The sequence below is a fragment of the Rutidosis leptorrhynchoides genome, chromosome 11 (genome assembly GCF_046630445.1).
Source record: "Rutidosis leptorrhynchoides isolate AG116_Rl617_1_P2 chromosome 11, CSIRO_AGI_Rlap_v1, whole genome shotgun sequence".
Classification (NCBI taxonomy): Eukaryota; Viridiplantae; Streptophyta; class Magnoliopsida; order Asterales; family Asteraceae; genus Rutidosis; species Rutidosis leptorrhynchoides.
Window position 1 is genome coordinate 64,616,773 of NC_092343.1, and position 22,993 is coordinate 64,639,765.

Below are 22,993 nucleotides of genomic sequence, written 5' to 3' on the forward strand. Positions count from 1 at the left end.
TTATATTGGGTTAAATATATATGGGCTAGTGTTAATCTCAGAAAAACAGGCTAGCTTAGTTGGTCTAAGGGAATGATGGGTTAGAGGGACGTCGCGGGTTCAAACCCGGACTTGGGCATTTTTTTAGGGCTACTCCTTTGAGGTAGTTATTATTATTATTATTATTATTATTATTATTATTATTATTATTATTATTATTATTATTATTATTATTATTATTATTATTATTATTATTATTATTATTATTATTATTATTATTATTATTATTATTATTGTTATTATTATTATTATTATTATTATTATTATTATTATTATTATTATTATTATTATATTATTATTATTATTATTATTATTATTCATATTAAGATTATTATTATTTTTACTACTAATATTAACATAGGTATTATTATTAGAATTATCATTTAGGTTAGTATTAGTATCATCATTTAAGATATTATTAATTGTATTATTATGATTAAAACTAATATTGTTTTATTACTATTATTATTATTATAAATATCATTATTGCTAAAAATAGTATGAAAAGTATCATTTTAGTAAAAGTACTATATTTATTAAAATTATTATTATTATTATTAAAAGTAACATTTTTATAAAAATTATCATTTTGATAAATATTAGGAGTATTATTATTAGTACTTGATGATGTAGCGTGAGGGTACGAAATAGTATTATTTTTACTAGAAAATACTACAAAATATGACACAAGTTTTATTAATTTACGGATGGGATATACCTAAACCTTGCTACAACACTATAGGCAGTGTACCTAATCGTAGAGTAGTGTAGTTTTTAGTAAGTCCGGTTCGTTCCACAGGGAGCTAGTGATTACGTACTATATTTTTATAAAATTATATTTATATAAATATATATATATATAAGTAGTAATATTATTATAAAAGGGGGGTTTTTACCGTTTAATGACCGGTTTGTCGATTTTATATTTTTAAGCGTAAAGATAAATGACAATAATTAAAGTGCGTAAAATAAATAAATGACGATAAATAAAATAACAATAAATAAAATTGCGATAGAATATGAAATAAAAGGATTATGCTTATTTAAACTTCCGTAATCATGATGTTTGACGTTTTGATTTTAATTAATTGTTACTCGGGTTAATTGTCCTTTGTCATGGTTTATTTGATACCTATCTGGTTTTTATCCATAATAGTCCATCGGTCATAAATATAAAGTGCGAGTGTCCTTGTCAAATTACCCTTATACCCGAAGTCAAATATTCCAACTAATTAAGGATTTAAACTGTGACGCAGTTATCACTTCTGTCAACAATTACACCAGTTATCACTGTATGTAATCTACCCCTGTTTTGATTAGATATGAATATTAATTTACCCACTTGATCAGTTTGAATAATCAATTACCCAACCCGAATAATTAATTAAATGATTATAATAGATTCCATATGAACGTCACTAAATAGGACAACCATAATCATTATTAATTATTAGGATAATTAATTTGAAGATAGGTTCGACAGACTCCAATGAGTTGTCACTCAATTAGACAATACCCCCCATCTATTAATAGTCAATAGTCCAATTTCCACAAGTGTCGGTCTTTTGCCCAAACCGTAATTATGGTCCAAAGTTCAATAACCCCTTCTTAATATTTTAGCCCAACATCACGATTACTTCGGCTCAAATAAGCATAATAATAACTTAGTTACGATACATTAATTTAAAAAGGAAGAACATAGCTTACAGTGGTGATTAATCGCGTAGCGTTACACGGGCAGAGTTTCGACTTTAAAACCCGTAAAATATTTCTTACAATAACCCAATTATTATTAAACTTAAATTAAACTTAATATTATAAATATAAATATATATATTCTTACAGAGGGAAAGAAAGAAAAATGAAGTGAAGGTGTTCTTTTTCATTACTACGTGAATTCCATTTTATAGGCAAATGTTGATTTGAAATTTTCACTTATGACCCCTTAACTATGCTCAATTAACAACTTTTTATTATTTATTATTATTCTTATTATGAATTATTTAAATATTATATTATATTCTTGTGCATAGTTGACTTGTACTTTCAGCTCCGTTGCGTCGAGCGTTGATAGTTGGCTCGGGTACCGGTTACGGATTTTCGAACGTCCTTTCGTATAATTTAATATCTTGTACTTTGCGTTTTGTAACTTGTACTCTTGTCATTTTTAGACGTTTCTCATCAATAAATTGAACCTTTTGAATTGTATCTTGTACATTTGAGCTTTTTGGACGTTTTGGTCTTTCAAATCTTCGTTTTTGTCTTTAAATCTTCATTTTCGAGCGATTTGCGTCTTTCGTCTTCGCACTTATTTATTTAACTATTACAACTAAAAATAAGGAAATTACATTTAAAAACTTTACATATTGGAACGATATTGCTATTAAATATATGTTCATTTGGAGCATTATCAGTACTATTTATAGAGACACCATTATTATTATTATTACTACTATAATAAATGTTATTAATAGTATTATTATTAATAATATCATTATAATCAAACACAATCTTTATTATTATTGATATAAAAAATATATACTTATAGAAATATTACATATAAATATGTATTAATCATACTAACAATTTTTTTTTATAAATATTCCTATAAAACAAACTAGATATTTTTAATATAATATTAACTATATAAATGGTAATCATTTTTTTAAAAGTATATAAATATACTATATGAAATTGCCCGATTACGAGTTTATGTTTTAATATAATTATACAAATGATATAGGTTCGTGAATCCGAGACCAACCCTGCATTATTCAGTATCGTCGTATGAATATTTTTACTACAAAATATTGTAGAGTGAGTTTCATTTGCTCCCTTTTTAAATGCTTTTGCAATATATATTTTTGGGACTGAGAATACATGCGATGCTTTATAAATGTTTGACGAAATAGACACAAGTACTTAAAACTACATTCTATGGCTGGATTATTAAACCGAATATATCCCTTTATAGTCTGGTAATCTAAGAATTAGGGAACAGACACCCTAATTGACGCGAATCCTAAAGATAGATCTATCGGGCCCAACAAGCCCCATCCAAAGTACCGGATGCTTTAGTACTTCGAAATTTATATCATGTCTGAAGGAGGATCCCGAAATGATGGGGATATTCTTATATGCATATTGTGAATGTCGGTTACCAGGTGTTCAATCCATATGAATGATTATTTTTGTTTCTATGTATGAGACGTATATTTATGAGAACTAAAAATGAAATCTTGTGGTCTATTAAAATGATGGAAATGATTATTTATGTTAAACTAATGAACTCACCAACCTTTTGGTTGACACTTTAAAGCATGTTTATTCTCAGGTACGAAAGAAATCTTCCGCTGTGCATTTGCTCATTTTATAGATATTACTTGGAGTCATTCATGGCATATTTCAAAAGACGTTGCATTCGAGTCGTCGAGTTCATCAAGATTATTATCAAGTCAATTATAGTTGGATATATTATGAAATGGTATACATGCCTGTCAACTTTCGATGTAATGAAAGATTGTCTTTTCAAAAACGAATGCAATGTTTGTAAAATGTATCATATAGAAGTCAAGTACCTCGCGATGTAATCAACTGTTGTGAATCGTTTATAATCGATATGGACTTCGTCCGGATGGATTAGGACGGGTCTTTACAACCAATCCATCTTTACCCCTTCGCATCACCATGAACAACCACGAAACCTCATTGCAAACAACTCGTCTTTCCTACTTCTGTTTACTGTTAACCGCTGCTACAGCTACCGTCTTTTCACTATTCCTATTGCTTTCAAATGGCCAATGATCACCACCCAAACCCACGCTAATTAAACAGCTTCTGCAACTGCTTTTGTAATATCTTTTTTTGCTCGATACCCACCAACTGCAGTTTAAACGAATATATGAAGAAGAGAGGAACAATGAGAACACGATGAAGTGATGATGTTTCATTGATGATGATGATTCAAAGAAAAATAATGACGGGTTTGATAAGTTATGATGTCGATGATGTTAGTGATGATTCATAGATGATAATAATAATTTGACGATGATGATGATGATGCTGTAGGTTAATGATGATGATGATACCGTAGGTCTGGTCGATGTAATATGAAAGAGATGAAGAGAAATAGATAAAGGTTATATTTTAAAATGAAGTATCGAAACAGAAATGTAAGAACAGAAGCATGGTTAAGAGTGTTAGCATGGAGCGAGAGGTCCTAGGTTCGAAACTAGGCCACGACATTAATTTTCTTTTTAGTAACAAAAAATTGTTGTTGGGCCGTGTTCCTATTGTGTGGTTGGGCCGAGATACAAATTAGTTATGTGGGCCGAGAATACAAAAAAATTGTTGGGCTAGAATCATATCGTTGGGCTTGAAATAAGGTTATTGGGCCGGATCACTAGCAATTTAGGAAGAAGAAGAAATCAGAAATAATACGAATTAAATGTAAATAAGTCGCGGTATTGAGCAGAAAAGTAGGATGGATGATTGGTTGAGAGTGTTGTGGGATTAGCGAAAGGTTGTGGATCGAGTCCTGGCAGAGACAGTTTTATATTTTTTTGGAGATTATACTCCTTTGAGGTAGTTATTACTAATACTCTTATTATTATTATTTCATTATTATTATTATTATTATTATTATTATTATTATTATTATTATTATTATTATTATTATTATTATTATTATTATTATTGTTATTGTTATTATTATTATTTATTATTGATTGTTATTAAGTAATTATTATTATTATTACCAATATTAGAAATAAGATTATTAGTATAATTAATATTATTATCACTATTATTATTATTAAAATATATAGTATTATTATTAATATGATTATTAAAATCATCATTTTTATTTAAAAGTACCATTTTTAATTAAAATATTATTTTTATGAAAACTATCATTTTTATCTTATCATTTTTATTAAAATTATTATTGTTACTAACATTACTTTCATTATTAGTATTACTATCAAAACTATTAATATAAGTATCATTACTAAATCTAATTACTGTTATTATTATTAATATTATCATAAAAAGATACAAATTTTTATTTATTATTATTGACATTATTTTACCAAATAAATAGCTATATAAGAACATACAACATTAATATTTTCATAATAAATACTAATTATTTATCTAATGTATATAAAATAAAGTATAGTTAATTTAGTTATTAATGAAACATGCAAGTTACTAACATAACAATTAATAATAAGACATACACTTGTTCGATTACGATTATATGTTTTAATATATATAATTTATATAGGTTCGTGAATCCGAGGCCAACCTTGCATTGTTCGGTTCCGTCGTATGCATATTTTTACTACAAAATATCGTATCGTGAGTTTCATTTGCTCCCTTTTTAAATGCTTTTGCAATATATATATTTTTGAGACTGAGAATACATGCGCTGCTTTTATAACTGTTTTACGAAATAGACACAAGTAAATAAAACTACATTCTATGGCTGGATTATTAAACCGAATATGCCCCTTTTTAGTCTGGTAATCTAAGAATTAGGGAACATCACTAATTTTAAGAATTAGTGCACCCCTAATTGACGCGAATTCTAAAGGTAGATCTACGAGAACTAACAACCCCCTTTATGGAATATGGAATGCTTTAGTACTTTGAGTTTATCATGTCCGATGGGTGTCCCAGAATGATGGGGATATTCTATATGCATCTTGTTAAGGTCGGTTACTAGGTGTTCACCATATGAATGATTTTTATCTCTATGCAGTTTACGAAATGCCTGATATGAGATGTATATTTATGAGAAATGGAAATAAAAATCTTGTGGTCTATTAAATTAATGAAAATGATTGTTTATGATAAATTAATGAACTCACCAACCTTTTGGTTGACACTTGAAAGCATGTTTATTCTCAGGTATTAAAGAAATCTTCCGCTGTGCATTTGCTCATTTTAAGGATATTACTTGGAGTCATTCACGGTATATTTCGAAAGACGTTTCATTCGAGTCGTTGAGTTCATCAAGATTATTATTAAGTCAATTATAGTTGGATGTATTATAAAATGGTATGCATGCTGTCAACTTTCGATGAAAAGAAAGTTTGTCTTTTAAAAACGAATGCAACAATTGTAAAATGTATCATATAGAGGTCAGAACCTTGTAATGTAATCATATGTTGTTGTATTCGTCCTTATGGATTAGGACGGGTTATGACAATGAATACCTAAAAAATAACTAAGATTGCCCAAGTCCTTCATAGCGAATTCTTTCGCTAGACGAGATATAATGTTGTCACGAAGTGAAGTAGAATAAGTAACCAATATGATATCATCAACATAAAGTAAAAGATATGCCGTGTCGTCACCAAGTTGATAAATAAACAAAGAGTTATCGGATCAGCTATGACAAAAACCAATAGTCGAAACGAATGTGGCAAAACGATGATACCATGCACGAGGCGCTTGCTTGAAACCGTATAGGGAACGCTGCAAAAGACATACATGATCCGGTTTAGTTGAATCCCGAAAACCACCAGGTTGATGTATATACACGGTCTCATTAAGTTTCCCGTGTAAGAACGCGTTTTTAACATCTAATTGATTGATGAGCCATGACTTTGATAACGCAATACTAAGTACGATACGGATGGTAGCAGGTTTAACCACAGGACTAAACATTTCATTACAATCAATTCCAACTGTTTGTGTTCGACCATCACCCACTAATCGAGCTTTGTAGCGTTCTAAAGAACCATCCAATCGATATTTGTGCCTGAAAATCCACATACTACGAATAATTTTCATATCATTTGTTCTAGGTATAAGTGTCCAAGTCTTATTTTCCATAAGTGCATCATATTCATCGATCATGGCCTTATTCCAATTAGGATCAGAAATGGATTCTTTAGGAGTACATGGTAAAGGAGAAAGAGAGGTGGAAACTAGAAGATTAAATGGTGTTTTTGGTTTGAAAATGCTATGCATGCTACAAGTTTTCATTGTTCTTTGAGGTGGTGGTGGTGTGGTTTGTGTATTAGTAGTAGCAGGAGAGTTAGAGGGAATGGAAATAGAATTAGAAGTTGGCGATGTAGCATGAATGGAAGAAGCATCATGATCAGTAAGTTATGACAAAGGAGTAGGAATATTTAGAAGCCCACTAGATTGATCATGGGCTGGGCTTGGAGATACAGGTGGACTAGAACTAGGTGGCGTGATGTTATAGTGAAGGATAAGAGGATTGATATCATCAGTAAGAAAATAATAATTAGAGGGAGAATTTGAGAGTGTTGCGAAGGGAAATGTGGATTCATCAAAGAGAACATGACGAGAGACAAAGAACTTCTTATTTTTGATATCATAACATTTGTACCCACGATGATTGTGTGGATACCCGAGGAAAACACAAGGCGTAGAACGAGGTTGAAGTTTGTTTATAGTGTTGGAAGGAAATATTGGGTAACATAGAAAACCAAAGATACGAAGATGATTATAAGAAGGGTTGCGAACATAGAGTATTTGTGTGGGACTTTGGAAATTTAGAAGCTTAGAAGGAAGAATATTGAGAATGTAGGTTGCCATTTGAAGGGCGTGTTGCCAAAAAGCGGGTAGAATTGAAGCGTGAGAGAGGAGAGTGCGAATAATGTTATTGATTGCTCATATTTTACGTTCATATTTTCCATTTTGAGAAGATGTATGTGGGCAATAGAAACGAAAATCCATCCCATTTTTGGCACAAAATTGATAGAATGATTTATTTTTATATTCAGTACCATTGTCACATTGAAAAGTTTTGATGGTTTTTCCAAATTGAGTTTTGATATATTGACTAAAGGTGAGAAAAACGGAGTATACATCAGATTTGCTAGCAATAGGGAATGTCCACAAATAGTTAGAATAATTATCAAGAAAGAAGACATAATAACGATGAATGGAAGTGCTTAAAACCGGTGAGGTCCACAAATCACTATGGATAATATCAAATAGTGACAAAGTAGATGAATTAGAAGTAATAAATGGCAACTTAATATGTTTCCCAAAAACACAAGATTGACAAAGTGTAGATGAAACTTTGTTATTACATTGAATAAAATTCTTATTTCTAAGTGAACGTAAAATATTATCGCCCGGGTGTCCAAGATGATGATGCCATACGTCAGAAGATAAAGCAATGAAAGTAGATGGAGGAGTCCTCTTTATTTGTTGAAGCATGTTGGAAGTAATGGGATAGAGATCGTTAGTGCTGTTACATCTGAGTATTGGGTTGCCCTTCGGGAATTCCTTCACAGTAAAAACAAAGGGATCAAAATCAAAAGAAAGATTATTGTCAATGTATAATCGTCAGACAGAAATGAGGTTTTTAACGATATTAGGAACATGTAGTATATTACGTAAGAAGAAAGGACGGTTTTTAGAGTTAAGAGAAGTGTGACCAAAGCCTTTTATTGGAATAGATTAACCATTTCCCCTAAATACGTATTTAGATCCACTTAAAGGAAAATAAGAGTTTAGCTTACCTGAACTAGAAGTCATATGAGACGTAGCCCATGTATCCATATACCATGTATCCTCTGGTGAGTTAAGCGTCATAGTGTGCAAGGCACTTTCGACATCAGTTGGGTAATACGTAGTTGAATCATTAGCAACAGATTGGGCCCGAGCAGGCCGAGAGCCCAAAAGTCCAGCTTGAGGTGAGGGTTGCCTGGTCCAGCTTGTAGTCGGGTATGGGTAAGGAGGGTAAGCCCAATTATGTAAGATCCTGTTTTCTCAGGTGTTTGGGACGCCGTCCAAATCTATGGGACGCCGTCCAATTGTAAAAGGTTGGACGTCGTCCAGAATCCTGGATGCCGTCCAGTTGAACTGGCGGGCCAGCTGTGTTCTTTTAGATATTAAATGGGGGTAGTTTGGTCTTTTCACTTGTTGGACGAATATAAGGCCACAAGATCAGTTCTAGGAGCCTCATTCACTCCACTTTCAACTACCTCCTCCTTCCACTTCAATTCTAGAGATAGAGAGAGTGATTCTTGTGTGAGAAAGCTCAAATCGAGGAAGAAGAAGTTGATTTCGGGCCAAAGCGCGTGTGCTAAAGTTGTTCATCTACTCACTAGCTTCGTTTTGATTGTAGTGGTATGCTCTAATCTTGATTTCCTTATTTTAATTTGTTTAAGGGTTAGGGTTTGGGTTAGTGATGAACACAAAACCCATATTTGGTGATTTTGGGTGTTCTTGGGTAAGATTGGGTCATGAGGACCCAAGGATGACTAACCTAGGGTTTTGGAGATGTTAAATGGACTTATGAGTCATAATTGGTTAGTTAATTACTAGCACACCTAGTTATTAAGCAAATGGGTGTTAATGGGGTTATTGGATGACCCGAAATGAGTGTGTGACTTTAAAATGGTTAAATGGGTAATAATTGACCTAGTTGGGAAAGATGGGTATGAAATACCCTAATGGTGTATTAGTTAGTGTTGTTGGAGCTTAGTCACTAGCTTTTAGTGTTATGTGATGGTCTTAACTTTAAATGGACGGTTTTGGTGAAAATGGGGCATTTAATGCATTTAAGTCATTAAATGCACATGAGAGAATTGTTGGTGATAAGTCCAACTAGTTTGTGTGTTGATTGAGTACTTATTGTATTAGGTACTTCACCTTGAAGCTTGAGGAAGTATAAAACATTCACCGAAGGCGTTAAGGTGAGTGGAATAATTATGCATGTATGTATATAGTGTATTTATTTGTGTGCTATGGTACGAACCACGGAGCCAATAGTGCCATAGCATGTGCGAGTGTGCTATGATGTGAACCACGGAGCTGGTAGCATCATGGTACGTGTGTTGTAGTGTGAACCTCGGAGCCGGTAGCACTATAGCACGGGTCGTTAAATTGTGAACCACGGAGCCGGTAGCACTATAAAAGAGTATGACTCGAGTTGTGATGTGAACCACGGAGCCGGTAGCATCAAAGTGTGAACCAAGGAGCCGATAGCACTATAAAATGAGGTGTGAACCACGGAGCCGGTATCACCGAAGTGTGAACCACGGAGTAGGTAGCACTATAAAAGGGTATAACTCAAATGCGTAGTGACGTGAACCATGGAGTCGGTAGCGTCATAGCATTGCATATGGTGTGAACCACGGAGCTGGTAGCACCATGACACGCTTATGGTTAACCATATAGTTGTGTATGTGTTGTTGTATAGCATAATATATTATTTCGGTGAATTTGCTATTGATTATGCTAGTTGCGGTAATTGGAGGTTATTAGCTTATACTCGGAGTTTGTATGCTAATTGTTATATACTAGCAATATTACGGTGTGTGTGTAAGTGTATGCAGGTAGGTATTATATATGTATATGTATAATTATTGCATTCACTAAGCTTTAGCTTACCCTCCCGTTGTTTATCTTTTTATAGGATCCGGCCTGGACAAGAGTAAGGGCGTTCGTTTGGATTAGTGATCCCGCTTTGTTTTGATAGGGGACGCTTTTGGACATGTTTAGCTTTTGAAGTTTGGCCAATATGTGGGTAGTTTAACCCCAAACACCATGCTCTAGGCGTCGTTTGAAATTTAAACTCTTATGGTCGAACTTGTATTTTTGTACGAAACTCGTAAAACGGCCGATGTGGGCCCGATGTTGTAAAACTTGGTTTTATGGTGGAAACTTCTTAGTTTTAATTATGTTAACATGTTGTGAAAAGGGTTTCGTTTAAATGGGTCGGGAAGCGGGTTTTCCGCTCGAGTAAGTTGGACATCCAGATATGAATCTGGCAGTTCATTTGGACGCCGTCCAAGCCTTCTTTGCTGGACGCCGTCCAGATAACTGGATGCCGTCCAGATAACTGGATGCCGTCCAGATGTGTTGATTCAGAAAAGTTTTTTTTTAAGGCTTGTTTTTGGTATATCGAAGTCGGGTCATTACAAGTGGTATCAGAGCATGGTCTAAGAGATTTAGGCGACTTGAGATGGGTGCCAAGACTTAGACTTTATTGTGAATGCGCTTTATGCGGGACTTGTAGGAGACGGGTCGGACCGGGAGTTGGTTAGTGCCTAGGTTTAGGTGAACTAACTATGCGCTAATTGTTTTGTGTTGTGTTTTGCGATCATCAAGCGAGATAGACGTTGTACTAGCAAGTTAATGCTCTCGCGTAACAATGATTAGCTACCATTGTTACGAGTTCAAATCGTGTCAAACGAGCGATGTACGACAATTGTTGAGCAAGATGGGGTGGTGAGGTGTATGTGACGACCCGGAAATTTCCGACCAAATTAAAACTTAATCTCTATATGGTTTCAACATGATAAGCAAAGTATACTAAATTGAATTTCAAAATCTTTGAACTATGTTATGAAATCGTTTGACCTTTGACTGCTCTCGACGATTCACGAACAATTAATTGTAAATAGATATGTGTGTATGTATATATAAATAATAATTCAAAATATAATTTGAAGTATTATATGTTGTTATTATTAAAAATTAATAAAATAAAAATAGGATATTACAATAATTATTATTTAAAACACATATATATATATAAATAAAGTATATTAAAAATAAATTTTAAATGATTGTAATACTCGTTTGATGTTCCGATTGATATTAAACAAGTAAAATATGAACTTATATGATTTTAAAATAAATGGTGATTCATAAAATGAGTAATATAAATTTTAGGCTTATTAAAAATGTAATTAGGAACTATTTATTAAATTTTAAAACTTTTTATATTTTACTTGGGGTTGGGAGTGAATAATTAATGTAATTTTTATTTAATAGTTAATGATCGAATTTTATACCATAATGACCAAAATAAATAAATATATTTAATTTAAAAATTTGGATTTTTTTGGAAGACTTTTTATCCACCACTGATTAGCAACGGACTACGAATCATCACCCCCTGTAAACTGTCGACACAATAATGAATTGGTAACTGTGATTCCACACGTTTTATGCCTTGTTGCATTCTTATGATAGGAGTAGTATTATTTTAATATTACTTTCTTATTATAATTAAATATATACTTACATATATATCATATATATATATATATATATATACAAGTGCATACACAGATCACCACCCATAAATCTCACTCTTCTTCTACTACATTCAGCCATCACCAATGCACCATCACCACCCTGCACAACCGCCACCAACCGTCTTGAACCTCCTTTCTCTCTCCCTCTCTCTCTAAAATTTGATCATGAACCACATATCACCGGTCACCACTATTGTTAAAACTATGCTCGATTCTTTACCAACGAACACCCCTTTAGGTTTCCATGTTCGGCATGATTGTAACCGAAGAACACCACCACCCTCACCATCGTGTTCCATCATTACCTTAACCAAACCAGTCCTTTGATCTTTTCTTCTGTTGATCGAAGGCCAACCCGAATGCCACCATGGTTGAACTAATTTCTGAAGTAGGATTGCCACTTTTGTTTTTCCGTTTCTTCGAATATCAAGGACCAACACAACCATCAACAGACAACCACCCCATCGACCTACTGTAAAAATGAAGAAGAAATGAGGTCGTGATGTTGCAGCTCTTGTTGCTTCACTGCTCGTTGCTACTACCGTTATATTCTTCTATTTTTTTCCGAACAAAATCACAATAAATCACATGTAGGAGACGATGAACAGTAGGTATTAATGTTCGTCCTTACTGCTACTGCCACCATAATACACGTAAGAAGTGGTTAAATGATGAATTAGGATGAATACTCTTACAATTTGAAGTTCTCTCAAATTACTGCATGGAATATTAAATTATACCTCTTTATCAAATTACTAGTCAATTGATATGCTTGTGGTGGGACAATTCACACTTTATGGCCGACCAACTTAGTGTAGACTTGTTACTAGGAATAAGCCATAACTATATTATGTGGGCCGATGTAAATTTTGGATCGTAAAATTAATTTTGGGCGTGTAATATTTCTTTTGGGCCGAAATATTGATGGCCGATAGATTTATTATAATATTGATCCTTAGAAGGATATAGTGATGATATATACGATTATGATAGCTTGATGATGATAAAAAGAGATTTATGATAATGATAGGGTACTGATAATGTTATGGTGACCGATGATGAATATGATTATTATGTTAGTGCCGTTAAGATATTATAATGATGAAGTAACGAGTAGAGGATCGGAGATAACATGATGATGATGTACAGCAAGATAGATGACGATTGTATGCTCGAGAATGATTATGATGATGCTAGTTTAATATTGTGATCGTATAAGATGATGAAAAATTATGATCATGGTGATGGTGAAATCGTGAATGAAAAAGAAGATGATGTGAGGTTAGGATGATGAACGTGGTCATTATAAAATGATGATGATGATTTTGAATAAATAAGATGATGATGATGATAAATGATAAAGGTAGATGATGATGTTAAAAGTTGAAGAAGAAGAAGGAAACAAATACAAGGTTAAATAGATGTTCTTCACAAATTAAAAAAAATAGAAAAGTAACAGACGGATCGATAGTTAATGGGGTGTTAGGGAAAGCGAGAGGTCGCGAGTTCAAACCCGGACTTGGGCATTTTTTTAAGGGCTATTTCATTGAGGTAGTAATTTTATTTCTATTTATTATTATTATTATTATTATTATTATTATTATTATTATTATTATTATTATTATTATTATTATTATTATTATTATAATTATTATTTTTATTACCATAAGTATTAGTATTATTATTAGTAGTATTATTATCATTATAGATATTAAAATAAATATTAGTATTATTATTATTTGTAAAATCATTATTTTTATAGTTATTATTATTAGTAGTATATTATCATTATAATCAAAAACAACTTTTAGTACTATCATTGATATTATATTACCAAATAAATATTTTGTATATAAAAAAATATATATATACTTTTAGTAATATTACATATAAGTTTTTATTAATCATATTAACATTTTTATATATAAATATTCATATATAACAAATTAAGTATTTTAATATAATACTAACCAAATATATATTAATATAACTATATAAATATTAGTCATTATAAATGTATATACACAAATTAAATATATATAATATATAAAATAAGTTATAATATGTGAAATTGTTCAATTACGATTATATATGTTAATATATATACAAATGATATAGGTTCGTGAATCCGAGGCCAACCCTACACTTGTTCAATGACGTCATATGTATTTTTACTACGAAATACAGTATTGTGAGTTTCATTACTCCCTTTTTAAATGTTTTTGCAATATATATTTTTGGGACTGAGAATACATGCGTTTTTATAAATGTTTGACGAAATAGACACAAGTACTTAAAAACATTCTACGATTGAGTTACGAGTACACTGGATATCACCCCTTTATAGTCTAGTAATCTAAGAATTAGGGAACCGAGCCCCTAATTGACGCGAATCCTAAAGATAGATCTATGGGCACTAACAAACCCCAGTCAGAGAATTTGAACTGCTTTAGTACTTCGATATAGGTATACAACTGCCAGCTTTAAAAGATATGATCTGTTTGTGAGGTGTACACAACCATCATATTTAAAAGAGTGGCCTATTTGTATGCTTTTTGCATGATCGTGCAGAATGCCGGTATGCGGGGGATATTCTATATACATCTTGTTAAGGTCGATTACCAAGTGTTTATATATCGTATGAATGATTTTACAGCAGTGAGCAGACCTGCACAGATTGTTTTCAAAATATGAGTATCTTGTGGTCTATTATATTATTGAAAATGATTGTTTATGATAAACTAATGAACTCACCAACCTTTTGGTTGACACTTTAAAGCATGTTTATTCTCAGGTATGAAAGAAATCTTCCGCTGTTCATTTGCTCATTTTAGAGATATTACTTGGAGTCATTCATGACATATTTCAAAAGACGTGGCATTCGAGTCGTTGAGTTCAAAAAGATTTTTATTAAGTTATTGATAGTTTGGATATATTATAAAATGGTATGCATGCCTGTCAACTTTCGATGTAATGAAAGTTTGTCTTTTAAAAACGAATGCAATGTTTGTAAAATGTATCATTTAGAGGTCAAATACCTCGCGATGTAACCAAATGTAATGTATTCGTCCCGATGGATTAGGACGGGTCGTTTCAGTGTATATGTATATATTTGTGTCTTGTCCTCTCGTTTCGTTGTTTAACCTATTTTTGTTTTATAGTATGAAGACGAGAAACGGACCCGAGAACAATGATGGAGGTACGAGTGAGGATGTTGAGTTCACGGCCAAGGTTGAGGCCATCTTTAAACGTAAAAAAGCAGAGTTCCCCGAAGATGTTAAGAAGATGTTTCTAGATACATTGACGAGCAACTAGTCAATGTGGTTAAAGAACAAGTTAAGCTTGTTCTACAAGAAGATAATGTGGGAAGACGGGACTTTTTCTACAAGAATTTCAAGGATTCTCAACCTCCCACCTTTGATGGTGAACGAGACCCTCTTAAGAGTGCCCGTTGGATCTCCGATATGGAGGGGGCTTTCTGTACTTGTGAATGCCCTCTCGATAAGAAGACAAGGTACGGGTGTAGTATGTTGCGGGGCGATGCTAAATTGTGGTGGGACGCGAAGATCCAACTTTATGGTGAAGAACAATGTATGGATTTCACTTGGGAAGAGTTCAAGGCGGAGTTTTTCAACGAGTACCGAACTTCGGCCGATCTTACTAGACTTAAGGAAGAGTTGCATGCCTTGAGGCAAGGGTCGATGGATTTGAACACTCTCAAATCCGTTTTCTTGTCAAAGACCCAATTTTGCCCGGAGTACTCGGGAATGATAAAATGTTGAAGGAAGATTTCTATCGAATCTTGAATGACAACTATCAAGATAAGATTAGTGTAAACGTGGTAAAAAGTTTTGATGAGTTGTTTGATATGGCCAAAGGTTTTGAGTCGCTCGCTTTGAGAAAGAGTGGCTTTACTTTTGGCAAGAGTAAGTTTGAAGCTACTAGTCATTCGAACAAGAAAATTAAGGGTGCGAGTGAGAGTGTTGCTAGTATGAAGAAGGGTACGTCCGGGGGTTTTGGACCCAAATGTTATAATTGTGGGCGACAAGGACACATGGCTCGCGATTGCACCAAGCCATCTTCTACAACCAAACTCACTTGTTATAATTGTGGTAAGGAAGGGCACCGAAGTCTGGAGTTTCCCAATTTGAACACCGATCATTTTAAGAAGTTAGAGAAGGCGGCGGGTGCGGCTCGGAGACAAAATTACTTAATGACCCATGATGAGGCCAAGCAATCAAACGAAGTTGTCTCAGGTACTTTCATGGTTAACTCTAATCCGGAAAGGATCTTATTTGATAGCGATGCTAATTTATCGTTTGTGTCTCTGCAATTTGTGTCTAAGCTTGATAAACCACTAGCTAAGTTAAGTCATCTGGTAGAAGTTGAAATAGCGGATGGTAAGACGGTGCTAGGGGTTGATGTTTGTAATGATTGTGAAATTGTGTTTGGTTCCAAAACGTTTAAAATTGATCTTATCCCGATGACCTTGGGTGAATTCGATATTGTCGTTGGTATGGATTGGCTCGATTGTCATAGAGCCGATATTGCATGCCATGAAAAATCTATTCGTGTGAAGACCCCAAGTGGGGGGGAGTTAATTATTCACGGCGAGAGACGGAGAAGACTTGTGCCATTATGCACTTATGCACGGGCACGTCATTTTCTTGTTAGTGGTGGCATGGCTTTTCTTGCCGATGTAGTTGATACTCACGAAGAGCCACCATCCATTCGTGAAATTCCAGTGGTTAGTGAATTCGAAGACGTTTTTAAGGATGAATTACCGGGTGTTCCGGCGGAAAGACAAGTTGAATTTCGCATTGAGTTGGTTCCGGGGGCTACTCCCATTGCTAAAACTCCTTATCATTTAGCACCAACGAAAATGCAAGAGTTGTTAAATCAAACCCAAGAGTTGCTTGAAAAGGGTTTTATTCGGCCGAGTGCTTCACCATTTGGCACTCCGGTTTTATTCGTGAAGAATAAGGATGGTAGTATGCGGATGTGTATTGATTATCGTGAGTTGAACAAGGTGACAATCAAGAATCGTTATCCATTGCCTCGGATTGACGATTTGTTTAATCAATTCCAAGGCGCGACTTACTTTTCTAAAATCGACTTACGGTCCGGCCATCACCAAATGCGGGTCCGTGAGGAAGATATTGAGAAAACGGCCTTTCGAACGCGTTATGGGCATTTTGAGTTTGTAGTTATGCCTTTTGGTCTTACGAATGCACCGGCGGCATTCATGGATCTTATGAACCGAGTGTGCCAACCTATGTTGGACCGGTCGGTGATTGTGTTCATTGACGACATACTTGTCTATTCGAAGAGTATGAAGGAACATGAACATCATTTGCGTGGTGTGTTGAAGACGTTGCGGAAGGAGAAGTTGTATGCAAAATTCTCCAAATGTGAATTTTGGCTAAGGGAAGTTCAATTCCTTGGTCATATTGTGAACAAAGATGGTATTCAAGTAGATCCGGGAAAGATTGAGACGGTAAAGAGTTGGGGACGACCGACTACGCCTACAAAAATCTGAAGTTTCCTCGGATTGGCCGGTTATTATCGTCGGTTTATCCAAGACTTTTCTAAAATCGCTTCTCCTTTGACGAAGTTGACGAGAAAGAACGTGAGATTTAATTGGGAGAAAGAGCAAGAAATTGCTTTTCAATTATTAAAAGAGAAGTTATGTCAAGCTCCGGTGTTAGTGTTGCCGAAAGGGGTAGAAGACATGACGGTTAATTGTGATGCGTCTTTAAATGGGCTCGGGTGTGTTCTAATGCAAAGAGGTAAAGTCATCGCTTACGCCTCTCGACAATTAAAAGAACACGAAACGAGATATTTGACTCATGATCTTGAGTTGGCGGCGGTTGTTCATGCGTTGAAAATTTGGCACCATTACTTGTATGGTGTCAAGTGTACGATTTATTCGGATCAAAAGAGCTTAAAATATCTTTTTGATCAACGAGATTTGAATTATCGTCAACGTAGATGGATGGATGTGGTGAAAGACTATGATTGTGAAATACTTTACCATCCGGGTAAGGCGAATGTGGTTCCGGATGCGTTAAGTCGGAAGAGTCAACATCCGGCAATACGAGTAGGGTCGTTACGCATGATTATTACTAACGATTTTCTTGTAAAGCTTGGTGAGATTCAAATTGAAGTTTTTGTTAACAATAAGCATGAGGAACGAATCGTGGGGCAAACGGAGTCTATTACTTTAGGTCCGCATGGTTTGTTGTCTTTTCAAGAACGAGTGTGGGTGCCTAGAATGGGAGGTTACCGACAAGTGCTACTTGATGAAGCACATAAGTCAAAGTATTCCATTCATTCGGGTGCGATGAAAATGTATCTTGATTTGAAGAAAGAGTATTGGTGGCCGGGCATGAAACGTGATGTCGTAAAGTATGTTGAACAATGTGTCACGTGTTTGCAAGTTAAGGCCGAGTACCAAAAGCCGTATGGTATGTTACAACCGTTAGAAATTCTGAAATGGAAATGGGAGCACATTACCATGGATTTCATCACAAAGTTACCAAAGACGGCGAGAACTTAATTTGATTCGATTTGGGTAATAGTTGATCGATTGACGAAAGGTGCCTTGTTTCTTCCCATTCGGGAAGCGATATCGTCGGAGACTTTGGCTAAATTATTTATCAAGGAGGTGATATCGGGACACGGAGTTCCTATATCTATTATTTCGGATCGAGATACTCGTTTCACATCTCGATTTTGGGAAAAGTTTCATGAAGATATGGGTACACAATTGAAATTGAGCACGACGTACCATCCTCAAACGGACGGTCAAACCGGACATACAAATCAAACATTGGAGGATATGTTACGGGCGTGTATTATTGATTTCGGTGGTAGTTGGGATGAGCACTTACCTTTGGTGGAATTCTCGTACAATAATAGTTATCATACTAGTATTGGGATGCCACCTTACGAGATGCTTTATGGGTGTAGGTGTCGAACCCCGATTTGTTGGGGTGAAGTGGGTCAAAGAGAAATCAGGAGTACCGATTTGGTTTTAGAGACGAATGGAAAGATTGATATGATTCGGACTCATTTGAAAAAGGCCCAAGATAGACAAAAATCTTATGCCGATAAGCGTAGACGACAAATAAAGTTCCAAGAAGGTGACATGGTGATGCTTAAAGTTTCGCCATGGAAAGGTGTTATTTGGTTTCGAAAACGAGGAAAGTTAGCTCCTCGGTTTATTAGACCATTCAAGATTTTAGCTAGCGTTGGTGAAGTTGCGTATCGTTTGGAATTACCCGAAGAGCTTGCGGGGATCCATAATACATTTCATGTTTCCCATCTCTGTAAGTATCTTGCGGATGATTCTTCATGGATGCCATTAGACCAAATTGAACTAAACAACAAGTTAGAGTATGTTGAGGAGCCTGTTGCTATACTCGATGAAAAGGTGAAAACATTGAGAAATAAAGAGGTGAGAACTTTTAAAGTTCAATGGCATCGTAGTATAGGTTCCGAGTTTACTTGAGAGCCCGAAGAGTTTGTTTTGGTTTATCTTCCTGCTTGTCACGCAGCTTGGATTGCGAGGACGCAATCTGGTTCAAGTGGGGGAGAGTTGTAAGATCCTGTTTTCTCAGGTGTTTGGGACGCCGTCCAAATCTATGGGACGCCGTCCAATTGTAAAGGGCTGGACGCCGTCTAGAATTATGGACGCTGTCCAGTTGAACTGGCGGGCCAGCTGTGTTCTTTTAGATATTAAATGGGGGTAGTTTGGTCTTTTCACTTGTTAGACGAATCTAAGGCCACAAGATAAGTTCTAGGAGCCTCATTCACTCCACTTTCAACTACCTCCTCCTTCCACTTCAATTCTAGAGAGAGAGTGATTCTTGTGTGAGAAAGCTCAAATCGAGGAAGAAGAAGTTGATTTCGGGCCAAAGCGCGTGTGTTAAAGTTGTTCATCTAATCACTAGCTTCGTTGTGATTGTAGTGGTATGCTCTAATCTTGATTTCCTTATTTTAATTTGTTTAAGGGTTAGGGTTTGGGTTAGTGATGAACACAAAACCCATATTTGGTATTTTGGGTGTTCTTGGGTAAGATTGGGTCATGAGGACCCAAGGATGACTAACCTAGGGTTTTGGAGATGTTAAATGGACTTATGAGTCATAATTGGTTAGTTAATTACTAGCACACCTAGTTACTAAGCAAATGGTTGTTAATGGGGTTAGTGGATGACCCGAAATGGGTGTGTGACTTTAAAATGGTTAAATGGGTAATAAATGACCTAGTTGGGAAAGATGGGTATGAAATACCCTAATGGTGTATTAGTTAGTATTGTTGGACCTTAGTCACTAGCTTTTAGTGTTATGTGATGGTCTTGACTGTAAATGGACGGTTTTGGTGAAAATGGGGCATTTAATGCATTTAAGTCATTAAATGCACATGAGAGAATTGTTGGTGATAAGTCCAACTAGTTTGTGTGTTGATTGAGTACTTATTGTATTAAGTACTTTGCCTTGAAGCTTGCAGAAGTATAAAACATTCACCGAAGGCGTTAAGGTGAGTGGAATAATTATGCATGTATGTATATAGTGTATTTATTTGTGTGCTATGGTACGAACCACGGAGCCGGTAGTGCCATAGTATGTGCGAGTGTGCTATGATGTGAACCACGGAGCCGGTAGCATCATGGTACGTGTGTTGTAGTGTGAAACTCGAAGCCGGTAGCACTATAGCACGGGTCGTTAAAGTGTGAACCACGGAGCCGGTAGCACTATAAAAGAGTATGACTCGAGTTGTGATGTGAACCACGGAGCAGGTAGCATCAAAGTGTGAACCATGGAGCCAGTAGCACTATAAAATGAGGTGTGAACCATGGAGCCGGTAGCACTATAAAATGAGGTGTGAACCAAGGAGGCGGTAGCACCAAAGTGTGAACCACAGAGCAGGTAGCACTATAAAAGGGTATGGCTCAAATGCATAGTGACGTGAACCACTAAGCCGGTAGCGTCATAGCATTGCGTATGGTGTGAACCACAGAGCCGGTAGCACCATGACGCGCTTATGGTTAACCATATAGTTGTGTATGTGTTGTTGTATAGCATAATATATTATTTCGGTGAATATGCTATTGATTATGCTAGTTACGGTAATTGGAGGTTATTAGCTTATACTCAGAGTTTGTATGCTAATTTTTATATACTAGCAATATTACGGTGTGTGTAAGTGTATGCAAGTAAGTATATTATATATGTATATGTATAATTATTGTATTCACTAACCTTTAGCTTACCCTCCCGTTGTTTATCTTTTTATAGGCTTCGGCGTGGACAGGGGTAAGGGCGTTCGTTTGGATTAGTGATCCCGCTTTGTTTTGATAGGGGACGCTTTTGGACATGTTTAGCTTTTGAAGTTTGGCCAATATGTGGGTAGTTTAACCCCAAACACCATGCTCTAGGTGTCATTTGGAATTTAAACTCTTATGGTCGAACTTGTATTTTTGTACGAAACTCGTAAAACGGCCGATGTGGGCCCGATGTTGTAAAACTTGGTTTTATGGTGGAAACTTCTTAGTTTTAATTATGTTAACATGTTGTGAAAAGGGTTTCGTTTAAAAGGGTCGGGAAGCGGGTTTTCCGCTCGAGTAAGTTAGACATCCAGATCAGAATCTGGCAGTTCATTTGGACACCGTCCAGATCTTCTGGACGCCGTCCAGATAACTGGACGCCATCCAGATGTGTTGATTCAGAAAAGTTTTTTTTAAGGCGTGTTTTTGGTATATCGAAGTCGGGTCGTTACAAATTAGAAGGTTGTTGATAAGCCCAAGGTGGTTGGTTTGTCCAGGTCTGTGGATACAATGGATAATAGCTTCGGTTACCTCTTCCTCGATTGCTTGAGTGACCCCGATTGTTGTAATTGCCATGATAAGAAGCACGATTATTGCCCCGACCCTGTTTGTAATTGCCACGTGATGATTGTGGTTGAGTGAAATTCGGATTTGGAGGCATCGAATTGGGGATTTGCGAAGAAGATTTGCCCGTTATAAGCACCGCTGCATCCGATGGAATTGATGAAGGTATGTGCTGTTTCTGTTTTAGTGTTTCTTCTAGTATTAACATAGACCTTGCTTGATAAAACTTGGGTAAGGAACGGATGTACGACAATTGGGAACCGATTGAATCATAAGTGTCATTGAGGCCTGCAATTAATTGGAGTACCATTCTGGGATCGGATACTTTATCATCAACATTGCTTAATTGATCAGCAATTGATTTTATTTCCTGACAATAAGAAGTAACATCTGGAAAATTATCCAGTCTAATATTGTTAAACTGGCATTGCAGGTACAGAGCACGAGAACTCTTGTTATTTTGGAAGATATCCTTGATGCGTGACCATGTAGCAGTCGCAGTAGAACCTGCCTCAAATATGTTATTGAGGAGTTCAATCGAGATGGTACCATAAAGCCAGTTTAGAACAATTGCATCTAACCTTGACCAGAGTGCAGTTTGAGCGGCTGTGGGTAGTGTAACAGGATCTGTTGTTGTTGAAGAAACAGCAGAATCAGACGGAGGAGACAAATGATCGAGCACATCATAGGCTCGACAGGTAATTTGAAATAGTTTAGACCATGTATTATAGTGTGAGTTATTGATTTCTAGGGTGATTGGAATGTGGGTTTTAATGTTAGAAACAGTAAAAGCAGGATGTAGCCTATTTTGATAAGCCATTGAAAACGTGTAGGTTCACAGGTAGCAGAAAAAAAAATGAATTCTTGAGAAAAGAACACAGGGTGGGAGGTTTAGGGTTTTAGGCCTGATAACATATTAGAGTTGAATGATCGATGCTTTCATTAGGCATAATAGCCGATATATATAAGAATACATTATAACCATAATCTCCACAAAGTCAACTATCTAGGCTACAAGAA

General features: G+C 35.2%; 1 protein-coding gene across 1 annotated transcript; it reads right to left on the minus strand.

Moving 5' to 3' along the window:
* Positions 1-21,857: 21,857 nt before the first annotated feature.
* LOC139874646 (uncharacterized) lies at positions 21,858-22,793 on the minus strand. The gene has a single exon (XM_071862049.1). It carries the CDS (start codon positions 22,791-22,793, stop codon positions 21,858-21,860), a length of 936 nt encoding a protein of 311 aa, XP_071718150.1.
* Positions 22,794-22,993: the final 200 nt, after the last annotated feature.

Coding starts and splice junctions, on each gene's coding strand:
- LOC139874646 (XM_071862049.1), bottom strand. CDS start 22,793: ATGGCTTATCAAAATAGGCTACATCCTGCTTTTACTGTTTCTAACATT.